This window comes from Schistosoma mansoni, chromosome 1, assembly GCF_000237925.1.
Source record: "Schistosoma mansoni strain Puerto Rico chromosome 1, complete genome".
In the NCBI taxonomy this organism is placed as follows: Eukaryota; Metazoa; Platyhelminthes; class Trematoda; order Strigeidida; family Schistosomatidae; genus Schistosoma; species Schistosoma mansoni.
Window position 1 is genome coordinate 3,695,719 of NC_031495.1, and position 12,936 is coordinate 3,708,654.

The following is a 12,936-nucleotide window of genomic DNA, read 5'->3' on the forward strand; positions in this document are numbered from 1 at the left end:
TAGGACGAAATGGTCGTCCAATGCTTCCAGGTTTTCCCTGGTGGTCTGGCTTCAATTGACGCATGATTTCAACCATAAAATAACTGAAATCTGCACAAAATCTCTTTCTGATAAATCCCAAGATTAAATGAAAATAAAGCATCTTTTCACCAAATGATCCCACTCGTACCATTTAAGAAAAATATTATAGGAAACGATCATTTATAAATGGATTTAACAATATTTTCAATGATGATTTTTCACCACAAATTCTCGTAGGCAGGAAAACCGTTAAAAAATGTGCTAAACAGTTATTTATTCTTAGTGTTGTATATGTTTAACCACTATCACATCGAGCAAGATCGGTTGAAGTTGGACATTATTACCGTTAGATGCCGGTTCAGTGGCCTAGCGACTAAATGTTCACGCGCGAGGTCGAAGGTCCCGCGATCACGGATGCGCAATGCCGAGGAGTCCTATAATAGGACAAAACGGCCATCCAGTTCTTCCAATTTTTCAATGGTGGTCTAACATCAATCAATATATGATCTCAATCAAAAAATAAATACAGTACCAGTAAACAAACGAAACAGATTACACTTATGTATATTTTGAAGGAGGGTTAATTCATGATTCGGTTTGGCCGTCATCATATAACTAAATAAGCAGTAACAGTCATATATTCAGCATGAATGAACCCTGTAGTTTGCATTTTCTTATCTTAGTTAAATGTAAGTTTGACCTCATATGGAGTTGTGATTTGATCCTCCGAAAATCTAGTCAAAGTTTCTTCCTGTTCAATCATTCTTCTGTTGATGACATTGTATGAAGAAAAAAAAACGAAATTCTAATTGAGGAACATTCATAACCCTTCAGTCTTTATGGCAAAAATTGAATTAGGAAAATAAAGGATACATGAATTGTATGATCATTTCATTATTATTTGAAAACCATTCTACCACAGATACAGTTTATATTAAAGTAAGTACTCCAAACATTGCGTCAACATGCTGGACCATATTCTTCAACCAATCAATTTTGTCGATTTTGAAATTATCAGAAGGGGGTTTTATGAAAGATTTAAGTAATTTTTATAGTGAAAATCATGAGTCAATTGAAAGCTAGACCCCCCTAGAGCCAAAGGTAGATGGTTCTTTAATTTGTGGGGTTGGTGAAAGTTAGACATTAACACCGTTGGATGCTGGCTCAGTGGCCTAGAGTTAAAGCGCTCGCGCGCGAGACCGATAGGTTCTGGGTTCGAATCCCCTGAGACGGGATCGTGGATGCGCACTGATGAGGAGTCCTACATTAGGACGAAACGGTTGTCCAATTCTTCCAGGTTTTCCTTGGTGGCCTAGCTTCAATTGACTCATTATTTCAACTATAAGATTGTGAAATCTTTGTATGAAATATATCACAGTTTGAATGGCTACTATGTAAATGCCTTTATTATTTAGATGCAATCTAAGTGATATACGAAATAAATAATTTTTCCAAGAACTAGAAATGTCACAAATTGTAATGGTGATGTTCTCATAGATGAATAAAAATCTGATTTAGTTCATCTGTTCACAATTGTTAGACTGATTATTTTCTGTTAGTACGAAAACTTCTGATCCAAAATAAAATCATATACTCACCAGTAAGCTACACACATGATCTTAGCTCAGAGAGCCGTAAGTTGGTTCAAAATAAATTTTTGGTACAGGTCATGACCAATGGAGTTTAACGATGTCGATAGATAAACTGTTACCATCTATGATGTCGGATAAATGTTATACCATATGCTGAATCGTTTAAGATTGACAATATATAGTACTGGAATATAACCCGGTGGTCTTGTGATCAAGCACTTGTAGCCAAACTTCCAGGTCCAGTGTAAGACCCCTATTATAAAATAATAGTTACTAATATGTTATAGCTTGCTACGAATGTAAGCACCAAAATAAACAAACCTGTATACATTTTGACGAATATCTGTCTTTTATTAACTCACTGAAGACAATTGGTGAACGGTTGCTCAAAATCGTGGATTGGTTGGAGTTAGACATAAACACCATCAGATGCCGGCTCAGTGGTCTAGAGGTTAAGTGCTTGCGCTCGAGACTGGTAGGTCCTGGGTTCGAATCTCGCAAGGCGAGGTCGTGGATGCGCACTGCTGAGGTGTCCCATAATAGGACGAAATGGCCATCCAGTGCTTTCAGGTTCTCCATGGTGGTCTAGCTTCAATTGAATCACGCTTTCAACTATGAAAATACTAAATCTTCACAAAAACCCTTCTGATAATAATATATTCGATTGAAAAGTTTCTCTCATGATGATTGTCAGAATTCCACGAGCACCATAAGAATTGTATGAACATCGAATCAGTCACTTATCAGTAATCAATAAGCCATAAATATCTCAGTCATACAGGAAGTCAGTCACAGACTAAACAGTGCAAGGTCGAAGTCTCGAATTGTGAATCTGGTTGATATTGGAGCACCAGTTACTTCATGATACGTTGTAAACTTTCTTGAAAGGTGATATTGTATCCAGGTCATACACGTGTATATATTTTCTAACATATCATGAATAGTATAAGCTATCAGTTATTTGGTGCCATGTTGACTAATAGACAAGATATCAGTTTATAAATGAATTATCAAGACATTTCAAAAATATCAGTCCATAACTTTTATCTTCTTGATACCTTTGCCTATGACTCCATCATTGTTTTTGTGTTTTAGATCTACGGAAACGGCAATCAAAGCGAATAAAGAATTACATGGAGTTGTTATATCATACTTTGTTCGTGTTAGATGTTGGATAGGGATCAGGTAATTCATCTATTATCTTTATTTATTATCATCCTACTATACATTTGATTGTGTATTGTAGGTAGATACAACATTATTATAAAAGGTTTGTGAAAATTTGTGAAATTTCATAGATTGCGCAACAGACTAGACATAGTTAAACCGTAATTTATGCTTAAATTCACTTAGTATTGTTTGTTTGAATCTTCACATATTCCAATAAAAGACTGACCAGTTGCATTCCTAAACATCAATCAAAAGATTCAAACAAACAATACTAAATGAATTTAAACTTCACTCCATTGCACATGTAGTGGCTATCAGGACTCAGTCGCCGAGTCGATAACGCGATGGCATTTGAAGCGTAAGGTACTGGGTTCGAGTCGTAGAGTGTTTTATTTTCATCGCAGTGTTTACATTTACATTGAGATCTGAAACCAGTACGTTTTGCTTCGAATCCCAATGCCTTTTTCATAAAGTTACTGTTACTGGTAGGTCCTGGGTTCGAATCTTGTGAGGCGTGGTCGTCGATGCGCACTGCTGAGGAGTCCCATAATAGGACGAAACGACCATCCACTGCTTCCAGGTTTTTCTTGGTGGTCTAGCTTCAATTGACTCATGCTTTCAACTATGAAACTGAATAGTAAAGTGTGGTTTTCGTGACATCGTTTTCCATAATTTTGATTTCTATTATTTCCTTGAAGTAGTTAGATCAAGAGTTAAACGTGAAAATTTCAACCCGTTGAATTTCAGTTGATAAGGTTTCTACAGATGTAGTATAATATCTTATTTCTTCTCTTTAGTCGGCGATCAGCTTTTGTGGATAAACTTATTAAAAATCTCAGTAAAAATTTATGGAAAATGGCGAACTCAGCCAAATGTTGTAATTTTATTTTCTTATATTGATCTATCAATGTTAGGAGCATTAGTCAATTGAAGCTAGACCACCGAGGAAAAACTGGAAGCACTGGATGGCCGTTTCGTCCTATTGTGAGACTCCTCAGCAGTGTATATCCACGACCTCGCCTCATGGGATTCGAACTCAGGACCTACCACAAAACCCCTTCTGATAACAATGATCTATAACTGTTGAAATATGAGATCCTTGATGTTTCTTCCATTGACACCTAGTTTATATTCTAACTAATGGTTAATGCGGAGATTAAAAACGTTCAGCACCTTATCCTATTCAGGGATTGGTAGGTAAATGAGCCTAAATACTATTGTTGTGAGCGATAACATAAATGGGGACAATCCAATTTATTTGAACACAAAGATACGGAACATCTTAGTAAAATTCGAGAACCAAACAGTAAAAACTTCATTTGCAAAATGTCAATCAATCGTCTCAGACTTCATTATTCCTATATTTCCATACCAATTGCTTACTGTTCCCGCTCTTTCCTCCTCGATCTTCTGCTACCAGACATTCTATTCCTGACTGGCGTTATATACTACTTATGTCGATATAAGTAGCACACACCACACTGTTATTGGAGTTTCTATTGAAATTTCAACCGGCAGTTTATTATGATAGTATAAACTCAAATAACAACAACACTTGTTTATACATTAACTTGGCAAGAAATCCGTTGGTTCACACTTCTATATATAATAACTTTTAAAGTACAGGAACGAAGCGCAATCGGTGTGAAAGTGCATGAACAATGAAACCAGAGAAGATTGACTGATATTTACAGAAGGAACAACCAGCATTGAGACAATTGATTGTTAGCAAAGATGGATAGTGGTTAGCGGTGGAATCCAGGACGCGCGTTTCGTCCTATTCGGGACTCGTCAGATGGATGTACCTACATCTCAGAGTTGATGTTCACTCTAGGACTCGAACCCAATACCTTTCGCTTCAAATGCCATCGCGTTATCGACTCGGCGACTGAGTCCTGATAGCCACTTGCTTGTGTAATGGGGTGAATTTTAAATTCTTTTAGCATTGTTTGTTTGAATCTTTTGATTGATGTTTAGGAATGCAACTGGTCAGTCTCTAATTGGCATATGTGCATACTGTGCGTATTGCCTCGATATAGTCTATATCGTGTTCGATTCACTACGATACTACTCTTAATGACTATTTCAGTAATATTCTCAATTATATTTATTATATATATTTCTTTTCTAGTCGATTTTCTGTCCATATACCATTTTTATTAATGCAACCAGAAAAAGAACCTAGTCCTATAAATAATAATAGTAATAATAATGATATGCATTTAACTACTCATACTGTTCAAGCTGATGTAGTAGAAAATCAGGTAGGTGAATATGCTAGTCTATGTTGATTTAAACAATTGTTAACAAGTATTATGTTTATATTGATATCATGATTCGATCAATGTTGAATCAGCAGCGAAAACTTGGAAGCACTGGATGACCGTTTCGTTCTAGTATGTGACTCCTTCAATATTGATCCATTCATGATATCAATCTATGCTCAACAATCCTCACAACCTTTTACTGATTATTAATATATTACCTCAGCATTACTGTTAATTAAAACAAAGTACTCGGAAAACTCAGTCCTACTGTACGGAGCTGAAACGTGGAGAACTACTACGACTATCATCACGAAGATACAAGTATTTATAAACAGTTGTCTACGCAAAATACTCAACATCCGTTGGCTGGATACTATCAGCAACAGCGTTTAATGGGAGAGGACAAACCAGCTTCCAGCTGAAGAGGAAATTAGGAAAAGACGTTGGAAGTGGATCGGACATACATTAAGGAAATCATCAAACTGCATCACGAGGCAATCCCTAACTTGGAATCCGGAAGGGAAGTGGAAAAAAGGAAGGTCAAAGAACACATCACGCCGGGAAGTAGAAGCAGATATGAAAAGGATGAATAACAACTGGAAAGAACTGGAAACGATTTCTCAGGACAGGGTTGGATGGAGAATGCTGGTTGGCGGCCTATGCTCCTCGACGAGGGGTAACAGGCGTAAGTAAGTAAGTAAGTACTCTGAAAACGTTGAAAAGAAAACTTTCATAAAAACTTGATACTTAATACAGAGGTTAGAAGTACGTTAAACAGTGAGCTGATTAGGCAGCATACTTTTTCTAACTATCAAGTGTCAAGGGAAATAAACTTATGTTAAGGATTTGTTTTTTTTGAATTCCCACTAACTACTTAAGTCAGGTGAGTAGTCTTATAACTCTAATTAACAACACGTAGAACAAGTCTTCATCATAAAACTGCTGGATATATATTTTTTTACTTCAACATGGTAGAAAGTAAAACTGTCTAAAATATCTTTTATGTCCTTAGATTATAAGATTAGCGCGAATATGTTTGCCAAATTTAGATAAGCGTACCTATACAACCAACAAATGACTTGTACATCTGTATGAGTGGCCTAGAGACCCAATTGATACTTTTCTCTGCATGTTAAGTCCGGAGTACAAATCTCAGTCTCCGCTATATGAATCATGTGGGTTTATAAGCAAAGATGGATAGTGACTAGCAGTGGAATTCAGAACGCGCGTTTCGTCTTATTTGGAACTCATCAGCTGGATGTACCTGCATCTCAGAGTTGATGTTCACTCTGGGGCGATTCTGAAAATTTCCCTGCAATAGACATGACAAAAACTCAGGAAACATTAAGAAGCATTTTATACAATCAGCGTTTGACTTGTATCTTCTGGATGATGGCTTTCGTAGTTCTCCAGGTTTTTGCCCCATACAGTAGAACTGTCTTGATATTTGTTTTGAAAATTGTGACTTGGTGTTGATTGACAATTGCATTGAGTTCCATATGTTCTTCAGTTGTAAATATGCTGCTCTTACTTTGCCGATTCTCGCCTTCACATCTGCATCAGATCCACCGTGTTCATCAATGATGCTACCCAGATATGTAGAGGTTTTCACATCCTCCTATGTTTAGTAGCATTCTAAAATTTTCAGGAAAACACAAGGACTTTTAAAATACTATAAAAATCCTTTATTTTCTATGCATAAATAAACTTTTGGAGTAAAGTGCTTCTCGTATATTTTACGCCTTTTCTCTCGTATTCAAGTCGCTGTGTAGATTTAGCTTCGGTGGGGGGGGGTTACTAGACTAGCTTAGGATTCGAATATAGCGTTCAATCAGCAAGACATATCATTACCCTTCATGGGAGGGGGGTTCTATACCTCTATAGATGATATAATATCATTTTTTCTCTTACTTTATTTACATTGTAGCCAATTGAAAATCAATCAGAAGATAAACAACCAATTGAAATACCTCATAAAGATCAAGATTGATTATTGTAAATCCTAGTTGAAGTATCTAGGCAAAAAAAAACAGTTTAGTAATTTGTTTATGTAGAAAAACAATTTTTGTTTGTTTTTTCGTTTGTTTTTTTTTGTTTTTTTCTCCTTTTTTTTATATCACAGTTGATTGTATCAGTTGTACTTTAAAGTTTATATTCTATATTGAATAAGTTCTGTAGAATACTGAATAGATTTTTAAGTTTTAAGTCTTGCTTCTTTTGTTGTTGTTGTTGTCTTTCTTTATGAATTCCCAACGTAGAACTTCGTACATACATACGTACGTACGTACGTACATCAGTTCGAGTTGCTATACCATATTAACATAGAGATACAGTTGTCTATTCAAATCCCATAGTGGTAGAAGTAGTAAGAGTATAAGCAGTAATCGGAAAGATTAGGGTTTGGAGGTGTTATTCAACGAATATAATCCAGTGAAATAAATTTGGAAAGAGAAAAAAGATAGAGACATGAAGAATTCAGAAGATTAGAATTTGGGGAGAACACAAATAGTGGATGCACCTTCGCCATTGTAAACGATTTTGAGCTATGTCATTCAAGGTCTCTAACCATCGATTGCTATCACCTCGCTTATCCCAACCAGGTAGTCTACACCTACCAACATGACTCAGTTCAATTGTCAGTGACTTCATGGATTTGTGCCACGTTTTTGGTCTGACCGCCCCTAGCTTTCTTCCAACCTACTCCTACACCATAAAACACTGTATGTCGGGGCAGTCGGTGGTTGGGCATTCGTACACGTTTCCCAGCCATTAGGCGGCCTGTTTAAGCATCTGGGCTACCTGTTCCTGTCATCTAGATATTTCAACAAGTTATCTAAATTTGTTTGTTTTAATACATCATTATGCCTATTAATCGGACACCTATTCAGGTGCGTTTCTGAAGAGTGTAAGACCTTTCGCTGTGAAAGTTACAGAAGGTCTAATCAGAGATATCGTGGTCGCTGGCAATATACAGCGAGAGGAATGTACATTATCCAGATGTCGATTGACTGGGCTGCTATTTTCTAACTGGCGATCACTCAATATTTATCGTCAGAAGGACGAAGAAGTAAGAAACGGATACTTGTTGAAGTACTTTGTGCTGAGAATTCTATATTGTACCAAAAATGTAATATTGAATAAAGCTAATAATAATAATAATCTCAACTGATGAAGTTTCACTACTTCACCAATCAATTTGCCATTCTTACCTAGTACCCGTTTCCTAACAACTGCATTACTTACTCGGTAGTCTCAGGATGCTAATGAACACCAAAGAGTATCGGATATTTGTCCCATTTTAATAAGGGACTTATCAGCAATGCATAACCACAGCCCCCCTCCCAGAAGCAGAATGAAGTATTCTATAACAGCTGTTTTTAACTGTTTACGAATACGATCTATGTTACAGTTACTTTTGGATAATATAAATTCTTTTCTAACATGATATATGGATTATCACTTTTTAGCCAACACGCTTATGACCCAGGAATACCAAGCCATACTTCGAAAAAGTGTCTGTTTCTGTGATATTTGATTTAAATAGTGAAGTAGCACAGACGGGTTACTTTTTAGTAGCCTTATATCTAACTCCAGTTCAATCATATGCTGAAATATACATGCAACCAACCCTCGGATATTTTTATCCACTTCATTTGCATTAAAGAATAATGGAATAAAATAAGTCAAATACAAGTATAAAGTTTGAACAAGTATATTTCACACATTCATTGATCCGGATAGACAATCAGAGAAACGAAGTGATGGAAGTGAAGCGAAACGAAATCATGCGTAGGGGAGAAGGAGAGTGAACCAACTTGATTTAATCAAGCGTGACTCAATATTTTATATTCAGACAAAAATAGGTTATAAACACTTCATGAATAGGGAGAATAATTAATACACACACACACGATCATTTAAAAAAAATCAGGGTTAATAAATGAATGACTGACAAGGTCAGAAGTGACTTGAGAAGAATGGTCTGTCCATAAGCTAGAATAATAGGTTAAGTTGACTTGACATAGTACCAGACACTACATTTTAATACAATACTAAAGTAAAACTTTGTATACTCGGTAATCGGCTTAATATCCTGTTAATATATACGGTCTAATTGTCAAATAACTTAATTATATCAACGAAAGTTCCTAGATTTTATTCTACTTCCTTAATATGCCTGGAATCAACCCCCTTAAAATGCTTATATGTTTTCAAATGATATTTATCGATATCCTTTGGGGAAATAAAAAACATCATTGAGAAATCTACTTGTTTTGCAAACATTTTTTCTTTTAATTTTCGACTACTTAATTAAATAAGTAAGTAGTAAAATTCGATACACAAAATTGTGACGACACCTAAATTGCTCAGTTGCATTGAAGGTTGCTTCATACTTTTTTTCTATACAATTCATTGGTTCTATCATCGATTTAGCTTCTTTTATTGTTCAGCATTTAATCTGCAGACGAAATCTTTCGTGAGGTAGTGAAAAGTTGAGAATTTATTTTCTTCCACACCATAAATTTCAAATTTTCGAATTACTTTTATTGTTTATTCAGCGAAATAACTTGGTGTAAAATAAAAATTCATGTAACTCATAATCAATACTACGCCTGTAGCTCCTTCGAGGGCTACTGCCGGTCCCAAGCCCGTAATCAAATGGATTTCGCTGCCCAGATCATTCTTATCATTTGTTTACTAATCTAGAGTTTTCTTAGAGTATGAATAAGCTATATATGAAATAAATTCACTCAGTATTATTTTGTATGTATCTTCCCGTTGTTGTTTAGGATTTCATTTGAATAATCTCTCCCTTACATCCTGTGCGTATTGCCTGGATATTGTCCTAATTCACAAGGATTATAAGCAGAGATGGATATTGGTTAGCAGTGGAATAAAGGACGCACGTTTCATCCTACTTGGGACTCGTCACCTGGATGTACTACATCCCAGAGTCGATGTTCACTCCGGGATAACGCGATGGCGTTTCTAGCGAACGGTACTAGGTTCGAGTGTCGGAGTGAACACCAACTTTGGGATGCAGGTATATCCAGTTGACGATTCCAAAACAGGACGAAGGGCACGTCCTGGATTCCACTGCCAGCCACCATCTTTGCTTACATATATGAAATAGTTTAATTTCAATTTTAAGACGAAATTTGCGTTATACAAAGGTCTTATAATATATATGTATATCGATTTGGTTAGATTAATAAACTTCGTTTTTCACGTATACTATCACAGTCATAATCACTAAGTAGATTTTTAATTTTATTCATGGAAGATCAATCTGTTCTTCGTTTTATTGAAATGCCATCATATAACCATCAAATCAGTGATATAGTTTAAACATACTCTATACATTATTTAAGCGAAAAAACTTACGAATTATATGAGTAAGTGGGAAGAACTATGGATGAAATTGTTACTCAATACATAGTTAATTTAGTCAAATTTAGTCATATCATAGAAATGAGTTGCCTCAATCTCTTATTAAATAATTTAAGTCTGATGAAACTACAAACTATTTAAAACAGAACTTGTTTACTTACTAACTTAATTACGCCTGTTACCCACCGCCTCCGACCAGCATTCTTCAACCCACTCTATCCTGGGCCTTCCTTTTTACTTCTATCTAGTCGTTGTTCATTCTTCTCATGTCTGTCTGCATTTCCCAGCGTAATGTGTTCTTTTGTCTTTCTCTTCTCCTTTGACCTTCAGGATTCCATGTGAGGGCTTGTCTTGTGACACAGTTGACTGCTTACTTCAATATGTGTCCTATCCACTTACACCGCTTCTTCCTAATTTCTTCCTACACTCGATGGAATCTGGTTTGTTCTCTCCCACAGTAACTTGTTGCTGATAGTGTCTGGTCAACAGATCCGAAGTATTTTGAGTAGACAACTGTTAATAAACACCTGTATCTTCTGGATGATGGCTTTCGTAGTTCTCCACGTCTCCACCCCATACAGTAGAACTGTCTTGATATTTGTATTGAAAGTTCTGATCTTGGTGTTGGTTGATAGTCGTTTTGAGTTCCAGATGTTCTTCAGTTGTAAATATGTTGCTCTTGCTTTTCCGATCCTCGCCTTCACATCTGCATCAGATCTACTGTGTTGATCAGAAGAGCAGCTGTAAATATGTAAAATATATTTGTTTGAAATGTTTTCTTACTGAGCACACAATAATAAGCACATAATACTAAAAACCTGGAAATCGAATACCGTCAAGTATCTCATTCGTAGATTCGACAGATGTTCATTCGTTCTCTAAGACAACTTTATGTGCACTTCTCTTATTCGACAACTTCAGGGATTTTATAAATACCGAAGTGATTTCAAAGAGATTTTAATACTGCTTACAGTTGTTACTTCCCAAAATCTTCGTATATTTCAGAAATGCCCACAAACTATACAGTATTAAAATCGATCCTGTGATTTTTATTTTCTGAATTACATGTATAAGCATTGTCAGCCTCCAGATTACATTCATGTTATATTGATTGCTAGAGTGCCCTGTTAATATATGACGTGATGATTCCCGTCAATTAGAGAGGAGTGAATTATCGATCACAGCAATGATACACAAAATCCGTATGAGCAGTCTTGAGTACTTATTAGTCCTATTTTCTGCCTAGCCCGGTCAGTTAAGTCCAGAACACCAATAACAGCCTCTGTAATATGAATCATACTGAGTTTATATACCAATCAAACAGACCACATCGTACCATAAAATAGAAAATAACATGTGTACAAGATTTAACCAAATGTGGCTGTGAATAAGGGGAACAGTAATTAATAGACTAGGGATAACTCAAGAACGGTAAATCGTATAATAATAGTTTATAGATCAAAATGAAGCTTATAATAAGAGGGACACGAATATGAATAGTTTAGTTACTTGACAATTATAGAACAAGAAATATACATATCACATTCGTCCTTAAAGTTACCAATCATAATTCTCCATTGGATAGAACAATTAAACTGTATAATTGACTGAAGATTAGACAAAAATTGGCTTCTTTAATTATTCTTGATATTGACTATTTCTCTCGCTGTGATACATTGTCTAAAAATTTGTCTTAACAATCAAGTCCTAATTAATTGGAGAATAAATGACCTGAAAACTGATTTCCTCCACTTGCCTATGATAATTTATAATGTTCATTTAAATGTGAATATTCTGTATATAACCACGTAATTAAAATCACATTCTTTCTGCTATTTAGGATTTTTTGTGACTCAATAACTTGAAAGCTTTGGTCAATAATATGTCCTTCTAAGTAGTTGTCATTCGGTCAAAATAGTTGAAATCATGAGTCAATTGAAGCTAGACCACCAAAGAAAACCTGGAAGCACTGGACGGCCGTTTTGTTCTATCGTGGGACTCCTCAGCAGTGCGCATTCACAATCCCGCCTTGAGAGATTCGAAGCCAGGACCTACCAGTCTTGCGCCAGAGAGCTTGACCGATAGACCACTGAACTGGCCGGCATCTAACGGTGTTAATGTCTAACTTCAACCAACCCACTATTTTGAGCGGCCGTTCACCAATGTCTTCAATGAGTTGATATCTCACAACAGACGTAGTTGAACTATATAAAATTACTAAAATCTCCACAAACATCCCCATTTCTGTTTTTTTAGTCAAAAATGTTTTCATTCCGTTTTGTTTAATGCGATGATTAGTTATTTTTATGAAAAGTAATATAAACCATAAGTATTCTTCCATTGATCACCTTTATCCTGAACGATGAATGTAAATAACTTTAAAAAATGCTAGATCTTTATCAGAATCGGTTAAATGGAGATTTTAGTAATTTTATAGAGTTGAGATACGTCTGTTGTGAGATATCAACTCATTGAAGAAATTGGTGAACGGTCGC

The 12,936-nt window shown here is 35.7% G+C and overlaps 1 protein-coding gene across 1 annotated transcript in view; it reads left to right on the forward strand.

The window, feature by feature from the left end:
• Positions 1 to 7,040, forward strand: part of Smp_152280 (hypothetical protein) — a gene marked incomplete at both ends in the record, with an annotated part of 43,580 nt that extends 36,540 nt beyond the window's left edge. Inside the window, 2 exons of the mRNA XM_018793018.1 lie at positions 2,709 to 2,775; positions 6,978 to 7,040. Coding sequence (XP_018647573.1) covers positions 2,709 to 2,775; positions 6,978 to 7,040 — 130 coding nt within the window. The remainder of the gene's footprint in view (positions 1 to 2,708; positions 2,776 to 6,977) is intronic.
• Positions 7,041 to 12,936: the final 5,896 nt, after the last annotated feature.